General features: G+C 46.4%; 1 protein-coding gene across 4 annotated transcripts in view; it reads left to right on the top strand.

Moving 5' to 3' along the window:
• The window catches only part of BPIFC (BPI fold containing family C), a 60,735-nt gene that overhangs the window by 23,120 nt on the left and 19,045 nt on the right, over window positions 1–18,570 (top strand). For 3 of the 4 annotated variants that reach the window (XM_008257061.5, XM_008257060.5, NM_001171359.1), the window contains 7 exon segments: window positions 488–611; window positions 6,168–6,288; window positions 11,197–11,325; window positions 12,484–12,639; window positions 12,764–12,827; window positions 14,868–14,928; window positions 17,652–17,743. In XM_008257061.5, the coding sequence (XP_008255283.4) occupies window positions 488–611; window positions 6,168–6,288; window positions 11,197–11,325; window positions 12,484–12,639; window positions 12,764–12,827; window positions 14,868–14,928; window positions 17,652–17,743 (747 nt within the window). 4 annotated transcript variants of the gene reach the window in all.

Here is an 18,570-nt window from a genome sequence, read left to right as displayed (position 1 = left end):
CTAAGCAGATCAGTGATTGCCTAGCACCAATTAGGCCACCTCCCTAAACTACAGCCTTGTTTGTTCTTAAACTGTCAAGATTCCCCCACCCTCACCCTGCCCAGTGTCCTTCCCAGGGTATATCTCGGACATTGAGTTTACTACTAGGCTGTCATATTGTATCGTATGTTATAACTGCCTGCATGCACATACTGACTCACTCCCTAGTCTGTGGAAAACAGGCCGGGGGCCATGTGTAGGTCACCTCTATGTCCCCAACACCTAGAACACATTCTTATGTGTTCAATAATGGGTTAGTGAATGGGTGGATAAATAGGTAGATTAAAAAGATAGATGAATAGGCAGAGGGGTTGGGGGATGATGGCTGGCTGGATGAAGTTCTGGAAGTGGGCAATGAAAATGAGAAAGCCTAGAAAGCTAGATGGAACCAACCAGTAAGACAGTAAAGGATAATTTTTTAAAATCCATAAATGTTGGTTAATTGCAGATGTATGCAAAGACCATTCCTGTTATCTGGGGCTGTTTCTTCCTGTGGAATCTCTACAGCTCATCCTCTCAGACCATTTACCCTGGCATCAAGGCAAGGGTTACTCAACGGGCCCTGGACTATGGTGAGTTGGATGCTCTCCAAAGCAATGCTGTAGCCAACCTAGATGGGGTCAATGACCCAAATCCCACAGCTCATGACTTGGGCTGTCTCATGACGGAGACCAGCTCTACTATGGAGGGATTTGCTCCTTTTTACAGAAGCTGCTAAGATGGCTGAGAAGAAGATGTCGCCTAGAAAATGCTTACCTCGACTGGGGAGATATCCCCAAAGATAGCCACAAGCATTACTCCCTCTCTTTTCCACAGACATGTGCAGTGAGCGTCTCAGAGCTCTGAGGAAGAACTAAGTAAGAACGTATGACAGGACAGAGGAAAAGAGAGTTTTAAGTTCAGATCAACTATGATTATTTCTAACTTTGGATAATGGGTCCCAAAGCATGGTTGGATGAAGGCAGTGGGTTCTGGTGTTCTGCAGCATAGGGTAGGAGACTGTAGCTCACAATAGTGTGTTTTATTCTGCATAAAGAACTGAAAGACAGGAGTTGGAGGGCTTCAAACGTAATAGATAAGGAAATGGAAAGGCTAATTCCCTGGTATGATTGATTTACGCCATGTATTCCCATTGAAATTCTACACTGTACCATGTAAGTATTACATGTTAACCCAAAAATTTGCTTAATTTTTTAAAAAGAGATTTGCAAGTAAAAGTAACGCCTTAGAGATTCCAAAAGAACTTGATTTTGTTTTGTTTTTGTGGGGTTTTGGGGTTTTTTTTAAAGATTTATTTACTTTATTTGAAAAGCTGAGTTACAGAGAAAGGGAGAAAAACAGAGAGAAATCTTCCATCTGCTGATTCACTCCCCAAATGACTGCAACAGCCAGAGCTGGGCCAAGCCAAAGCCAGGAGCCAGGAGCTTCTTCTGAGTCTCCCTCATGGGTGCAGGGGTCCAAGCACTTGGGCCACCTTCCACTGCTTCCCCAGGCCATTAGCAGAGAGCTGGATATGAAGTGAAGCAGCTAGCCAGAATCAAACTAGTGCCCATATGGGATGCCAGCATCTCAGGTGGTGGTTTAACCCACTATGCCACAGTGCCGGCCCCAGCACTCAATTTTAGAAAAGACTTAGAATCCCCTAAAATAAAGTGCAGAGTATAAGGAGGGGAATGCGCATTTTTTTTCTTCAAAGCAGTATCAGGATAGTTATTAGACATGCAAAGGAATCTGAGACATGGAAAGATTAAGATCCATTCCTTTAGAGGATGCTTAATGAAGAAAAGAGGCTGGAAAGATGTGGGAATGTGAGTTTCCTTGCACTAAGTTGCACAGGGAGCAGGGAGAGGAAGAGATCTGTAAAATCAGACTATGCCAGTGCATTTTCTTCCCGTACGTTTTTGCCCAAAATTGCCTGACTGGATGGGTCTCTCCCAATCAGGCCCTCCTAGTCCAGCCAATGTCTAACTAAATCTAATCCAACATGTATCACTTGTTATACCAGAAGAGAAATAAGAAGAAAGGGAGGGAATTTATGATGTTTGGACAACTCCTTGTGTTCCCCTCAGCACTTCTTGAGCACAAGGAACATAATACTGATCCACATTGCACAACTGTTACATGAACCATGATATATGCAGAAATGCACACCAGGAATGTGGGTATGTGTGTGTTGGTTCTATACTGATATGCATTTCCATGAACAAAATTAAAGCAATGCAAACATTTTCTTCCACCCACTAGAGCAAAGCTGTTAGAAAAACAGATCAGGGGCACCAGTGCTGTAGTTCAGCAAGTTCAGCTGTGACCTGCAAAACTAGCATCCCATATGGGCACTGGTTAGAGTCCTGGCTACTTCACTTCCCATCCAACTCCCCGCTAATGTGCCTGGAAAAGCAGCCAAAGATGGCCCAAGTCCTTGGGCCCCTGAACCCACATGGGGAACCCAGAAGAAAATCCTGGCTCCTGGCTTCAGCATCACCTAGTTATTGCAGCCATTTGGGAAGTGAACTAGCAGATGGAAGATTCTCTCTCTCTCTCTCTCTCTCTCTCTCTCTCTCTCTCCCCTGTAATTAAGCCCTTTTTTTTAAGATTTATTTATTTGAAACTCAGAGTTACGGAGAGGGAGAGGCAGAGGCAGAGAGAAGTCTTCCATCTGCTAATTCGCTCCCCAAATGACCACAACAGCCAGGGCTGTACCAGGCCAAAGTCAAGAGCCAGGAGCTTCATCTGGGTCTTCCATATGAGTGCAGGGACCCAAGGATTTGGACCATCTTCTGCTGCTTTCCTAGGCACATTTGCAGAGAACTGGATTGAAAATGGAGCAGCCAGGACTTAAACCAGTGCCCATATGGGATGCTGATGCTGCAGGCCATGGCTTAACCCACTATACCACAGTTCTGGCCACCAGTCTTTCAAATAAATAAATAAGTCTTTAAGAAAAAGAACAAATCTGAAGTCCATCCACTTGAGTGTGAATGTCAGTTCTGTCCCTTTTCTTGACACATGACCTTGGACAAGTAGGTATTCTCATCTGGGAAATGAGTGATAATAATGGTGCCTGCCTACCTCTCGCTAGTGCGATGCAAGGATCCAATGAGATCGTCGGTGGAAATACAGCCAAGGGTGGTGGAGAAGGGCAGGCTTTGAAGTCAGAATCATTTCTTGAGGCAACTCCCACAGCCCTGCTCGTTGACAGTGACCAGTGGGCCTTATGCTCCTCTAATTTGAACAACTCTATGGAGAGGTTGTTGTCCTTTCACGGGGCGGGGGGTGTTGAAACTCCCCCAGCACACACCAGTAAGGGGCTGCAGGAAAACATGAGCTCTTGAACCCATGTGCTGTCCTCTGCTTCCCATTCCTCCAAGCCCTGGACAGCAACACTAGCTGTGTGTTCTCATGAAAGTTGCTGAACCTCTCTGAGCCTCCACTGCCTGCAGTGCAAATAGGGATCATAGCAGCTATGTGACTGGGTTGTCGTGAGCATCCAGGGAGGGAGCGTGGACAGTTCTGACACACGCGGGCGCTAATACCAATTGGCTAGAGCTATTTTTGTCTCTTTAATTATTTATGTCCCTGCATTTTTTCCAGAAAAGGATTTGCTACACCTATTATTAGTGGTTCCTGAAATTTAGATATTAAATTGGAGGTGATTATGATAGTGCTACGGATGGGATGGTTATGGGAAATAAATCTACTGACTGATACAAAGCACTTGGGGTTGGGTCTGGCAATAGCAAGCACCCGGCAAACACTGGCTGCTGTCACTTTCCCGCTTGTGAACAGACCCCTCCATTGTTGCTGTAATGCTTTGTCACAGATGAGGCAAATGGGCGGCAGAGAGATTACGTAACTTGCAGGGCCACACGAGCTGGCAGACGACCATGCTGGGACTCAGCCCTAAGCTCTCTAGTGGTGCCTTTGGTTCTGTTTTTACATCCTTTATAGCCTATCTTTTGTTTTAAGATTTATTTGTTTATTTGAGAGGTAAATTTACAGACAGAGAGAGGGAGGAACAGAGAAGGGTCTTCCATTAGCTGGTTCACTCCCCAGATGGCCACAATGGCTAGAGCTGGGCCAATCCGAAGCCAGGAGCCAGGAGCTTTTTTTGGGTCTCCCATGTGGGTGCAGAGGTCCAAGTAGTTGGGCCTTCTTCTACTGCTTTCCCAGGCCTTCAACAGAGAGCTGGACCAGAAGAGAAGCAGCCAAGTCTCAAACTGGCACCCATATGGGATGCCAGTGCGATAGGTGGAAGCTTAGCCTACTATGCCACAGCACCGGCCCCTATAGCCTATCTTTTCAGTCCAACCTACAATATTATTTGTGGCATTTTAGAAGATAAAAACTGCTCTTCTGGGGGTCGGCGCTGTAGAGTAGCAGGTAAAGCCGCCACCTGCAGTGCCAGCATCCAATATGGATGCCGGTTCAAGTCCTGGCTGCCCCACTTTTTTTTTTTTAAAGATTTATTTATTTATTTAAAAGTCAGAGTTACACAGAGAGAGGAGAGACGGAAAGAGAGAGAGAGGTCTTCCACCCGCTGGTTCACTCCCCAAATGGCTGCAACAGCCGGAGCTGCACCAATCCGAAGCCAGAAGCCAGGAGCTTCTTCCCGGTCTCCCACGTGGGTGCAGGGACCCAAGGACTTGGGCCATCTTCCACTGCTTTCCCAGGCCATAGCAGAGAGCTGGATTGGATGTGGAGCAGCCGGATCTCGAACCGGCGCCCACATGTGATGCTGGCGCTTCAGGCCAGGGAGTTAACCCGCTGGACCACAGCACCAGCCCCCTGCCCCACTTCCGACCCAGCTCCCTGCTAATGAGACTGGGAAAGCAGCAGAAGATGGCCCAAGTCCTTAGGCCCCTATACCTAAATGGGAGACCCAGAAGAAGCTCCTGGCTCCTGGCTTCAGATCAGCCCATCTCCGGCCATTGGGCCATTTGGGGAGTGAACCAGTGGATGGAAGATATTCATTCTCTCTCTCTCTCTCTCTCTCTCTCTCTCTCTCTCTCTCTCTCTCTCTCTCTCTCTCCACCTCTGCCTCTCTGTAATTCTGCCTTTCAAATAAATACATCTAAAAAAAAAAACTGCGCTTAATTTCCAATAAGGATAGAATACCTGGGAATGAACTTAAACTACACAGGAAGGCATAAAGGCAGAATTTCCCCCTTGAGAAGGTTGAAGTTAAGAGATGAGTGCTCGCCGGCGCCGCGGCTCACTAGGCTAATCCTCCGCCTAGCGGCGCCGGCACACCGGGTTCTAGTCCTGGTCGGGGCGCCGGATTCTGTCCCGGTTGCCCCTCTTCCAGGCCAGCCCTCTGCTGTGGCCAGGGAGAGCAGTGGAGGATGGCCCAGGTGCTTGGGCCCTGCACCCCATGGGAGACCAGGAAAAGCACCTGGCTCCTGGCTCCTGCCATCGGATCAGCGCGGTGCGCCGGCCGCAGCGCCCCGACCGCGGCGGCCATTGGAGGGTGAACCAACGGCAAAGGAAGACCTTTCTCTCTGTCTCTCTCTCTCACTGTCCACTCTGCCTGTCAAAAAATAAATAAAAAAAAAAAAAAAAAAAAAAGAGATGAGTGCTCACTCATCATGCAAATGACTTTTCCCAGGGTCTTCAATGAGCTGTGAACCTTGGTCCAGAAATGCTTAGTCTAAAGGGTCTGGAAGGGAAGGGAAATGTGGACTAACTCTGTAACTGCTCATAACACTCAGATTCTGCACTACAGTTGTTCAACCTGACTGCCAGCTCCCCCACTTCTCTGTATGATCTGGGCAAGAGTGAACCTCTCAGGGGCCCATTTCCCACCTGTGACATAGGCACAATGGGAACGGTAGTATTTGTAGTTCGAGGAATATTTTTTGCACGTTTGCTGTCACACTGTCCTGTGATAATAAAACTCTGCAGCCCTGCTGGCCACAAAGTGAAAATTCCTCATGATCTTAGCTCTATGGTTTTGGGCAAGTTCCTAAGCCTCTCTGAGTACCAACATTGCATCTGCAAGGTAGGGATAATAACGCCTAATTGGTCAGATTGCTGTTTTCATTTCTAAAAGCATTGAGTTAATAAATTGCAGTGGTGTGGCTAATGATATAACATTGCTATGTTCTGATACTGTCTTGTTTCTCTCACAGGTGTCCAAGCTGGGATGGAGATGATTGGGCAAATGTTAAAAGAAAGGAACATCCCAGACTTACAAGGTTCTGAGTCTCTTGACTTTCTAAAGGTTGATTATGTGGACTATAATTTTTCAAAGTAAGTAAGAGAAGAACATTTTTCTCACATAGAAGAAACAGTGGAGGAAGCCCCATGGCTTCATTGGAATCAAGCCTCCATATCTTTTTTCTGTGACACTGTTCTCAGCTCTGGATTTTATTTTCAAGTTTGCATCATCGCCCAGAATGGCCACTGCAGCTCCAGCCATCAAATCCATGTTTCAGGCAGCTGAGGGAGGAAGAGGCAAGAGTAAAGGGGCTTGTTCAGCTGAGTCAGTCTACTTTACTGATTTTATTTTTCTGAAGTTCTACCCTATTAAGACTTTTTCAAATAATAATGAACAGAGCTTAGTTACATGGCCACATTTATTAACAAGGGAAACTGGGAAATTAGTTTCTCATCAGACAACTTTGTCCTCCCCCAGTAAGTTCAGAAATGTTTAAGAAAGAAGGGGAACTGGATGATGAGACAGCAGGGGGCAGCCTCTGCTGGAGTCCCTAAGAAGAACCCCAAAGGCGGTGTAAGAACAGGTCTTGTCCATTTCGAGCCCACCTTGAAGGTTAGGGGAGAGCCGAGCTTTAAGGAGTTCTTTGCGACTGATTCACGATTTGCCCCAGTGATGATTTCAGACTGGTGATAATTTCACCCCTTTGTAATAAAATCTCTCTGCTGTCAATGGTAGCATTCCACAAAACCAAAAAATGTTTTGGTTTTATTATTATTATTATTTTGTTGGTTTTTTGGTCAGGGGAGAAAGATGTGAGCTGGGGAAGGCTCCTGAAGAATGCCCTGGTCTGTGTAAAATCACCTGTCCAACAAGCATGTATTGAGCACCTACTACGTACGGGGCTTTGTTCTAGGCGTAGGGGACACCTATATGTCCCCTGCCCTTAATGTCAGTTATAAAACTAGTTAGTTAATTACAATGCTAATGCCCAGCAGAAACATACAAGGAGGCTTGTATAATAAGAAGTGCAGGTGAAGATGAGGAAAACAGGTACTCTGAGCACTGCTGGTTTTAGACTGTGCTTTCCAAACAGTAGCCACCGGCCCCATGTGGCCAATGAGCTCTTAAAATGTGACCAAGCAACTGAGGAATGCATTTTTTATTTATTAAACCTTAATTTAAAAAACTTATGCTTCCCTTTATATAAATTTTAGAAAGAGTGGAGGGAGAGGGAAGGTTTTCCAGGAAACATTTGCTGTAAGAATTAAAGAATAAAGCCATTCTATCAAGTTCAACTTTACAAAATGATGGAATAGGGTATTGATTCATCAAACAAAACTTGAAATAAAACATTTTAGGATTGTGTGGGCAAAAAAATTGTTAAAAAACTTTTATGTGTGTTTGGAGCCATTTGAATACCTACATTTACTTTTTCAACTGAAAATTTTATCAAATCTAAACATAGGTCAAGTATTTCAGATGAAATCTTGTGCCTGAATCAAAGTATATCTTGAGTACATGATTCAGACCAGATGTTGAAGACTTTTTTTTTTTTTTTTTTGACAGGCAGAGTGGGCAGTGAGAGAGAGAGACAGAGAGAAAGGTCTTCCTTTACCGTTGGTTCACCCTCCAATGGCCGCTGTGGCCAGCACGCTGCGGCTGGCACACTGCGCTGATCCGATGGCAGGAGCCAGGTACTTCTCCTGGTCTCCCGTGCAGGTGCAAGGCCCAAGCACTTGGGACATCCTCCACTGTACTCAGGCCACAGCAGAGAGCTGGGCTGGAAGAGGGGACCAGGACAGAATGCGGCGCCCCGACCGGCACTAGAACCCAGTGTGCCAGCGCCACAGGCAGAGGATTAGCCTATTGAGCCACGGTGCCGGCCAAAGACTTACTCTTTAAAAGAAGAAAATAAAATATCTGATAAATTATTTTATATTGATCACATGTTGATGTGATGATATTTGGGTTGTATTTGGTTAAGTAAAAATATTAATCAAATTAACTTCAACTGTTTTTGTTTTTTAAATGTGACAAAATTTAAATTGTTTGTGTGGTTCACATTAGATACTGGAAGGTACTATTTCAGAAGGTGGTTTACTAGTATCTTTATGTAGGTAAGAGGATACATCAAGCAGTTCTTAGTGGGCAGGCATTAGGCATAGGGGTTAGGACACCACTTGGGACACCTGCATCCCCTGTTGGAGGACCAGAATTTGAGTCTTTGTGTTTATACAAGATTTATTTTATTATTTATTTTGAAAGGCAGAGTTACGGGGCAGGATGGGGGAGACAGAGAGAGAGAAATCTTCCAACTTCTGGGGCTGGGCCTGGCCGATGCCAAACCTGCACCCCTATGGGATGCCGGCATCACAAGTGGAGGCTTAACCTGCTGCACCACAATACTGGGCCCCCCTCGATTGAGTCTTGGATCTGCTCCCCATTCTGGCTTCCTGCTAATGCACACCCTGGGAGGCAGCCGGTGATGGCTCAAGTAACTAGGTCCCTGCCACCCAAATGAGAGACCTGGATGGAGCTCCCCATTCCCGTGACTTCAGCCTGGCCCGGCCCTGGCTATTGCAGGCTTTTGGGGAGCAAACCAGTAAATGGGAGATCCCTCTCTCCTTTCTCTCTCTCCCCCCTACTTCTCTCTCTCTCTCTCTCTCTCTCTCTCTCTGCTTCTCAAATACAATTAAATATTTGTAAAAATTTATGCAAAATGTATATCATGAAAAGACTATGAATGACTTTCAAGATTTTTTTGTACCAAAGTAAAATTATCTTTTACTTGCATTTTCCATAAACTTTTGAATTGTATACACACACACACACACACACACACACATACACATATACACCCTTTGTCTCAACAGTTCCCCTTCTCAGCATCCTCTCTGGAGAAGCACCTGTCCTCAAGCAGCGTTACAAGGATGCTCCTGATGGTATTGTTTATAATATGGAATACAAACCAACTTCGTTGTCCATCAACAAAGGAGTGCATTTTTTTTTAAAAGACAGAGCCACAGTTTGGAACACTCTGCAGTGACTATAAAGAGTGGGTTAGGCCGGCGCCATGGCTCACTTGGCTAATCCTCCACCTGCGGTGCCGGCACCCCAGGTTCTAGTCCCGGTTGGGGCACCGGATTCTGTCCCAGTTGCTCCTCTTCCAGTCCAGCTCTCTGCTGTGGCCCGGGAAGGCAGTGGAGGATGGCCCAAGTGCTTGGGCCCTGCACCCCATGGGAGACCAGGAGGAGGCACCGTGGTGGCCATTTAGGGGGTGAACCAACGGAAAAGGAAGAACTTTCTCTCTGTCTCTCTCTCTCCCTCACTGTCTAACTCTGCCTGTCAAAAAAAAAAAAAATGGGTTAGAACCATGTGTATCCAAAAGAAAATATTTCCAAGATAGGGTAAATCAATCTCTGCCATCCTCCCACAGTGGGACTCAGGGCGTGTGGTGGTAAATAGGTAGGAAAGGAGGCATAGAACAGGAAATAGCAAATGGTCGTTCCTATGAGCAATCCCACTTGTGTTTTAAAACTTGCCTAGTCTTAGTTCATAACAACTCCTTTCTTCTATGTAACAGTTATACATAGATGAACTCATTTTGCATTCTCAACCAACCTGTAAGTTACATTTCTTTTGTGCGGTTGACTGAAAGAGGTTAAGTGCTTTGTAAGAGTTGAGTGCTCTTTGCACTGTGCAAGAAAGGGCCTAGTCCTGTTGTTACGAGCACAATCGGGGGGCCAGCATTGTGCACAGCAGGTAAAGCTGCTGCCTGCGACTCCAGCATCTCGTCTGGGCCCCAGTTTGTGTCCTGGCTGCTCCACTTATGATCCAGCTCCCTGCTTATGCACCTGGAAAAGTGCTTGGGCCCCTGCACGCACAAGGGAGACCCAAAACAAGCTCCTGGCTTCAGCTGCCATTGCAGCTATTTGGGAAGTGAACCAATAGATGGAAAATCAATCTCTCTCTGTCTCTCTCCTCCTTCTCTCTCTCTCTCTCTCTCTCTCTCTCTCTCTCTCTCTCTCTCTCTCTCTCAATCCCTCCCTCCCTCCCTCCCTCCCTCCATAATTCTGCCTTTCAAATAAATAAATAAATCTTTTAGAAAAAGGAAGAAGTGAAAAAGGAGCACAATCTGCAATCAGATTGAGGAAGGTCCCAAGTCTGGTGCTACCACTTAGAGATGACGCCAGTCACTTTTCTTATCTTCTCATCTCTCAATCGAAGACTGCAAGATCAGCCACTGCCTTACAGGTTATTGTGAGGTTAAAAAGAGATAATTCATGCAAAGTGCTTACCAGAGTGCCTTTCCAAGTGGTAGTCACTCAATAGATGTTCATACTAATTTATCAGTAAGTATTCATAATAATTTGTCATAAGGCACACACCCATGTAGATTACATGAAACCCCATGTCTCACAGGTACTTCAGGTTACCTGTTTGACAGCCTAGAGAATTCTAGGAGAAGTCAGCTATTAGAAATAAGCTTCTCAGGCAGGAAAGATACTGTCTATGTAGAGGACATTTGAAAACAAGAGGAAGGCCTGGTTTGAGTTGTCCCAGTGACTGGTGGGAAAGGACACTACTCGCATATACACCCAATATCCTGCAATGTGCATGAAAGTCCCCTACAAAAATAACTTATCCAAAATTCTAATATCATCTCTCTTGAGAAACACTGGAACTGCTAAAGGGAAAACTAATAATGCCAATATGGGGTCTGTTTTTGTCTTTAAAGAAACCAAAGAATTGTTTACAATTTTTTTTCCATTCTTGCTGGATCCCCCCTCAGATAGCTATGAGCAGCTTCATTCCTGCTACGAGTTTAAGGGGGCTTAGGAGATGGGGCCTACAGACTGCAGTGAAGTAGAGAGGTTCCTTCTGTTGTAGGATTCACAATTCACAACTTCCAGCGGAGTTCTACACCTGTGTTTCCCATTTTGCTTGATTAGAGATATGCCAGAAGAGTTGTTCTAACTGCTCTCTTTCTTGTTTTACAGCATAAAAATCAATGCCTTTTCATTTCCAAATACTTCCTTAGCCTTCGTGCCTGGGGTGGGAATCAAAGCACTGACCAACCACGGCACTGCCAATGTCAGCACCAACTGGGCGGTCAAGTCTCCACTCTTGTGAGTATTCCCCTGAAGTGTCTGGGGCTGTTCTAGGGAAGAAATAGAGCAGAAGTGGAGACTGCCTCAGTGCAACAGTACTGTCAACGTTAGGCTTCTCTCATATTCGTAGTTATCTCAAGAGTATTTTTTTCCCAAATGAGATTAATCAGAGAATCCCTGCTTGGGTGGCGATGGGGTGAAAAGAACCCATCTCTTAAGGACAGAACAGCTGATCAACTGCCCTTTAAGATCTAAGAGCCACAAATCCTCAGCTGTTGGGGGGGTAGACATGTGCTCAATATCCTAACTACACCACAAATCACTGCATGATTTCGAGCCAGTCATTCAGCACACTTGCCCATCTGCAGGGGCAGCTGATGGGAAACGGAGCCCTCCAACCTCCCACAGAGGTTGAGCCTATTTCTTCCCCAACCAAAAGACCTTTGCACCTTAGTATAGGAGAAAGGAGGAAAACTGAAGGCGCACTGATAGATGACCTACTACGTGCAAGTCACTGTCCTGAGTGTAATGTTTAGGTCTGTCTTGGTTGGTGCCCCAAAATAAGACACTCATTCATCCTCTGAGTCACTCAACAACCACTTATTGGGTGCCTGCTGTGGGTTATTTATCCACATCTCAAGCACTCCAGCCTTGATGCTTGCAAAGGAACGCGTGTCCCCCCATAGGCAATATGTATTCATGTATTCACTCGTTTCTTTGATGACTGACTCTTCATAGATCAAATGTGTTTTCTGTATCGGGGTCACAGGCTAAGTCCTGGGGACATGTCCACTCCCTTGAGGGTTCACAGACTACAGCCTCCCCATCTGTGCCCCTCCTGAACAAGCTGTTGCCAACTTTGCCCCTGATGTCCTCTCTCCAAAAAATATCACTTGTGAATGGTGCTCAAGCACTACCAGGGCCAGAGCACTCGGGTAAACAGCTACAATACCCCAAAAGCTGTCACCATTCGCATATCTGCTACTTCATTTGTTCAGTGCATATTCACTTAGCACCTACTTTGCTCCTACCTGTTGTAGGTGCCAGGAATCCAGAGGTGAACATGACCAAGTCTCTGCCCTCCAGGAGCTTAGAGTCTCTGGGTAATCGGAGAAGCAGGATCCACCTCCATGCCTGGCCCAGACTAGGGTAACCTTGCACTTTTTCTCTGAACAGCAAAGACGCAGGAGGAGCAAATCTGTTCCTCTCCGGGGTCTACTTTACTGGTAACATTATCCTAAACCGAAATGACTTTGGTCAGCCTCTCCTGAAACTTGAAGACTGCTATGCCCAAGTGAACCATGCCCACGTCTCATTTTTTGGACAGTTCAGGTGAGTGAGAGCTCTATAATAAGAAATGGCTAGCCCGGAGCCAGATGCTCAGGCAGTACCTACCAGAGGTGTATGGCCATCATGTGATGGTCCCTGAATATATTTTTCTGTCTTGTTTTCCTAGTGTCCTGTATAACTCCTTTGCTGAGCCCATGGAGAAACCTATTTTAAAGAATTTAAATGAAATGGTAAGTCTTTAAAGTTTAGACAACCACAGTAAAATGGTATCAGTACCAGTTCTACCAGGTTTAATTAATTCTTAGTCAGTAAATCTTTGCTGAGCACCCGCTCTGTGTTAGATACCTTCCAGAGCACTTTGACACATATTGTCCTTTGCAACTTAATAAGTTTCTCAAAACCCTACCATGTGCCTAACACTGTGGCAAGTGCTAGGGATTTAGAGATAAACAAAGCAGCATCCCCTCCCTCAGGCTTTTTGCTACAGAGTGGACAAATAATCAACAAGAATTTACTTGTTATATACCTACTGTATTCCAGCACTGGACTGGAGTCTTGAGAATATCAACGAGGAAGAAACTTCTCTATTTAGAAAGTGAGGTTTCAAACAGAAATGGGAAGAGGATGAATTCTGTCACATGGTCATTGGATTGAACAGAAACATTTTTCAGGGAAATGGGGACCTGCGAGTGTCCTGGGAGATACTTTTGAAGGACGCACGGCTTGAGCTGGGCCTTGGTGTTTAGTAGGACTTGGGTAGGTAAGGAAGAAGAGAGACGAGAAGATATGAGTATTTACAGGCAACAGAATAAGTTAAGAAAGTAGAATAATGTTAAGAAGCCTTCCAAAGCTGTAGGCGTCCTGATTCCAGGACTCAGTGAGGAAGGGAAAGATGAAGTTGGCTAGGCACTCTCTTTCCATCCCCTCATGTCTTCCCTGTGCCTTTATTTACCCCGTGTTTTGGGAAGGACCAGCACAGGGATGAAGAGGGCTGACAATGAAGGGAGACTTCCGGAGAAGAGGGCAAGGATGGTGCTTGCTCAGCTCAGTGCTTAGCAGACAAAAGGTGCTTGAGGAAAGTCGGCGAGGAAGTCAACACTCAGTAACATCACGTAGCTTGTCCCGGAGGTGGCAGAGCTGGCCAGGGGACTTGAAGCTTCCTAGTCTTTCTCTGTCCTTCCCTGAGAGGGACTGAGCGCCAGTGAGTGTACACATGATTCTGTCACCGGGAAGGACCCTGCATCTGACCTCTTCTCTGTGTGAAACAGGGCACGGTGCTTTGGCCTCTGGCAGGATGCCAAGGAAGGATGAATTGTGCACAGTGGGCAGCAGCTAAGCAGGCCTCTAGTTTATGCGTGGCTTAGAGATAATGGATGCTTTGCTTCCGTAGTTCTGTCTGTGCCACTGGAAAATGGAAAAGACGGCTCAGACCACAGCTGCGTCAGATCAGATGTCAAATCCCAGCTGTGTGATTTGTGGGAACTCACCTTCTCTTAGCTTTGATTTTCCCCTGTGTTCATAGGGGCGAGTAGTGCCTGCCCCTTAATGCTGTAGAGAGGGATTGAAAGAACCACAGCCAACATTTCCTGGGTGCTCATTATGAGCTGGCGGTTCTCCATGGATTGCCTTGATGTCTACTTACTGCATTGCAGGTGAGGAAATTGAGGCCAGAGTCCAGGGAACTGGCCAAGGTTCACCTCCAGGTGCCTAGACTTTCAAGCCTTTGCTATCACCACTGTGCCAAGCACATCAGTGAGCAAGCAGCAGGCACATCCTACAGATAAGCTTTAGCCCCATTCAAGACTAAGATTTCTGAATAGATCTCTCGTAGGAGGGGCTCTCAAACTAGCCCAGGGTGGTAAGTAAAATCTCGAAAACCACTCCCGAAAACCACTCCCAGCAGGACATGGAGCTGCTGATAGAGAATGGGAGGCGGGCAGCACCCCCAGCCATTAGGAAAGATGCAGCTGCTCCCGCAACAGGTTCGTCAGGTGCAACAGCAACTGCATGGTCGGTGGCACATGCCCCATCATGCCACCGAGAGAAAGGCCAAGGGCTCACTCTTTTATGGGGCTCAGCAGGTGTGGCCGCAGTTGCTATGAAGATGAGCCAGCATTCAATGACTTAATGCCCAGACCGTCGGAACTTGAGGCTCATGGGCATCCGCGGATTTTAGGGAAAGTCTTGATGACCAAAGGGATAATACACCAGTAGTGGCTTTTGTTTCAATAAATAATCTGCTTTTTTTTTTAAATTCCTTTCATGGCCAGCTCTGCCCCATTATCACAGGCGAGGTTGAAGCACTGAACGTCAATCTCAGCACACTGGAGGGTGAGTCCCAGAACTGTCTCTTCTGTCTGGTTCTCATCCCACCTCCAGGTGGGCCTCGCTCCAGCTTTCTCTCTGCTGTCCACTCCGCACACTGGAGCCCCTGCAAGATGTATGGAAGGACATGCCCCGTGTGTTGAGCATATGCACTTTGCCGACCAACTACGCCACTGCAGGAGGAGACGGGGTGCTCTTCAGGGTGCTCAACCCTCACGGGCTCTGACGCCAGCTTCGGCGTTAAAGCCGTCTTCTTCAGAATGATTCACACTAATGACCAGACTGCTGCCTTCTTCTCACCCCTTCAGTGCTGTGTCCCAGCTCCCCTCACCTCTGCCCACCTCCTCCTGCCCGTTCTCTGCTCCAGCAGGCACGCTGCTCCTGCTGCCTCCCTGCCCGGAAGAGCTTCCTCTGCCTCCATCCATTTAGTCCTGCAACAGAGAGTTACTGAGTGCCTGTTTCTCTGCGAATCCCTCAAGAACAATCCTTTGCGCTCCACCTGTCGGCCTTCACTTGTCCTGTTCACTCCTCTTGGTCTTCAAGGCTCAGCTCTGGCACAGTCTCTTCCGAGATCTCCTACCTGACGGCCCCCACTCCACGAAGTCGCCCCTTCTCTGTACTCCCATGCTCCCTCACACACGTCTCTCTCTCTTCGCACTCCATTCATCCTTTTGCCCAAATAGATTGGGCACTGTTCTTGGTGCTGGGGGTACAGCAGAATGCCCAGGAAGCCAAAATCCTTGCCCTCCTGGGAATAGTGGGGCATGGGTGGAGACAACAGAAAGCAAGACTCTGTGTGATGGCAGTGATAAGCAGAAACAAGAAAGCTAAAGGAGAGCTGAGCTGGGGAAGGGTTTGTGTGCTACACGGTGTGGCCAGGAAAGGCACCACTGACAAGAAGAACCTGAAGGGAGCAGGAATGAGGCGCTGCTAAGTCTGGATGAGGAACACACCAGGCAGAGGAAACGCACGCACACAGGCCGTGCCGCAGGAGCAGGTCCAGCACGTTGGGGAATTGCAAGGAGGCCGTCCCAGGAGGAGTCTGGGACAAAGTGGCAGGAGGCGAGGTCCGAAGTGGGTGCGTGGATGATTAGATTTTCAGGACTGCAGGTCACTAGGAGGTCCCCCTCTCACTCTGAGATGGGAAGTCTTGGGGAGTTCTGGCAAGGCCTGCATGCTCTGACCTGCACTGTGAGCAGATCCCTCTGGCTTCTGTCCTGACAGACAGGAAGGAGAGCGGGGCAGGGCAGCAGGGAGACCACTCATGAGACCGGTGCAGTGGCCCATCTGAGCAGGGGTGGTGCTGCTTCAGGAGCAGGGGTAAAGGCAGCAAGTCAGGTTCAGGCTCTGGCTGATCCCGAGGGTACAGAGGCGCTATTTGCCAATAGACCAACGTGCGTCACAAGAGGAATCAGGAAGACACTTGGCTCTACCCTAAGCAACCAGAGGGTTGGAAGAAAGAACTTGGCCTCTACAGACAGGGAAGACTGTAGGAGCAAGTTTGTCTTAGGATCATCCAGATCTCAGTTTTAGATCTGCTCTCACGATAGTATTTATAATTTCCTATTTATTCATCTGTCTCCCTCTACCCCAGACTAAGAGTTCTGTGGGAGCAGAAAGTTTGACTCTTTCCCCCAGCATCAGGCACAGGGCCTAGCTCATCCTGGTTAATAAATATTAGACTGATGAAGGGATGGGTGAACATGATCAGGCTGCAGAAGCTGGGAAAGAGAAAGAAGACACGGTGAGGAGAACTGGTGGAGGATTCTCATGACCTAACTTGCCTCAGGCAAGTTTCTGTACCTCTGAGCCTCACTCCCCCAACCTATAAAAGAATTACTGTCTGGACATTTTTAAAACTATAGCAATAGAGAGTAATGCCTTGCCTTGTTCCCATACCTTAGCAAGCCACTTCATCCCTTCTTGCTTCTCATCTCTATAGAACTAACTAACATAACATGCAAGAAGAGAAGAGGTGACACACAGGCAGGCACCTTCTCTAGAACAGGGAGGAAGTCTTCAACCACAGAACACAGGGCCGTGGTCAGGAGGGCGGCTCTCTCAAGCCAAGTTCAGAAGGCTGAGGACCGCAACACTGCAACCTGTCTGAAATCCATCCTCCCAGATGCTCCACCCACCACTGTCCCCTGGGCCTCCTGCCTTCTGCTTGGTTCTGAAAATTATAATGTAAAAATAAATTGATGGCATGGTGCACAATAATTTCCTTGGCCTTTGCAACTTAGTGGTTTTATTTCCCCCTCACAATGTCACTTTTTAAAAAATTATATCTAATTACAACAGTAATGCATACTCATTGTAAAAAAAAAAAAGTGGAGTTCTAACTGCATAGAAATCTGTAACATTAACTTTGAAAACCTCTTATTATATCAACCTAATATATGACTTAATATTGTTAAGGGACTCCGTGCTAATTTCCTATAGAACTACAAGTATACATGTATCGTGTGTGTGCACCTACATATGGCTAAAATAATACACACCAAAATGTTACTGATGTGTCTCTCAGGGCAATGTGATTGAGAAAGAGTTTTACTTTCTTCTTTTGACTTAGACACTTTTCCTGATTTTTTAAAAGGGAGCACATATTACTTGTGAAAAGAATTGATATTTTAAACATATTTAAAAATTAAATTTTTTCATTGATATTTTCATATATCATACCATGCTTTAATGAATGTAGATTTTCTTTTTTATTGTCATTCCTGTAGTCCTAACCAAGATTGACAACTACACTCTTCTGGATTATTCCATAATCGATTCTCCAGAAATTACTGAGAACTCCCTTGACGTGAATTTTAAGGTAACTTTTTTAAAAAGATGTATTTATTTGTTTAAAAGACAGAGTTACACATAGAAAGAGGGAGAAACAGAGAGACAGAGATCTTCCATCCACTGGTGCACTCCCCAAATGGCTACAAAGGCCACAACTGGACCAATCCAAAGCCAGGAGCCAGGAGCTTCATCTGGGTCTCCCATGTGGTTGCAGGGGCCCAACAACTTGGGCCATCCCCCACTGCTTTCCCAGGCCATTAGCAAGGAGCTGGATCAGAAGTGAAGCAGCCAGGATTTGAACCAGCACACATATGGGATGCCAACACCACAGGCAGAGGCTTAACCTACTTCACCACAGCACTGGCCCCAAAGGTAATTTTCTCATCATCAGAATTCTCACTCTGGCTGTCAACAACCAAAATTTAGAAAATGTAGGTTGTATGCAGAAGGAAATACACATAACATGCTCTTCAAATCATTTTATTTTCTTTCAAGCAACTCATGTTTATGTCTTTTCCAAAAATTCTCTCTCCTTTTTTTTTTAAGATGTTATTTATTTATTTATTTATTTGAAAGGCAGAGTTACAGAGAGGCAGCGGCAGAGACAGAGAGAAATCTTCCATCTTCTGGTTCACTCCACACATGACCACAACAGCCCAAGCTGAGCCAATCCAAAACCAGGAGCCTAGAGCTTTCTCTGGGTCTCCCATGCGGGTGCAGAGGCCCAAGTCCTTGGGCTATTTTCTACTGCTTTCTCAGGCCATTGCAGAGAGCTGGATCAGAAGTGGAGCATCCAGGATTCGAACTGGCGCCCATATGGTATGCCAGCACTGCAGGTGGCAACTTTACCCGCTA

The sequence above is a fragment of the Oryctolagus cuniculus genome, chromosome 11 (assembly GCF_051225735.1).
Source record: "Oryctolagus cuniculus isolate XC-2025 breed Fujian yellow rabbit chromosome 11, ASM5122573v1, whole genome shotgun sequence".
NCBI lineage: Eukaryota > Metazoa > Chordata > Mammalia > Lagomorpha > Leporidae > Oryctolagus > Oryctolagus cuniculus.
This window is presented reverse-complemented; position numbering and strand designations above follow the sequence as displayed.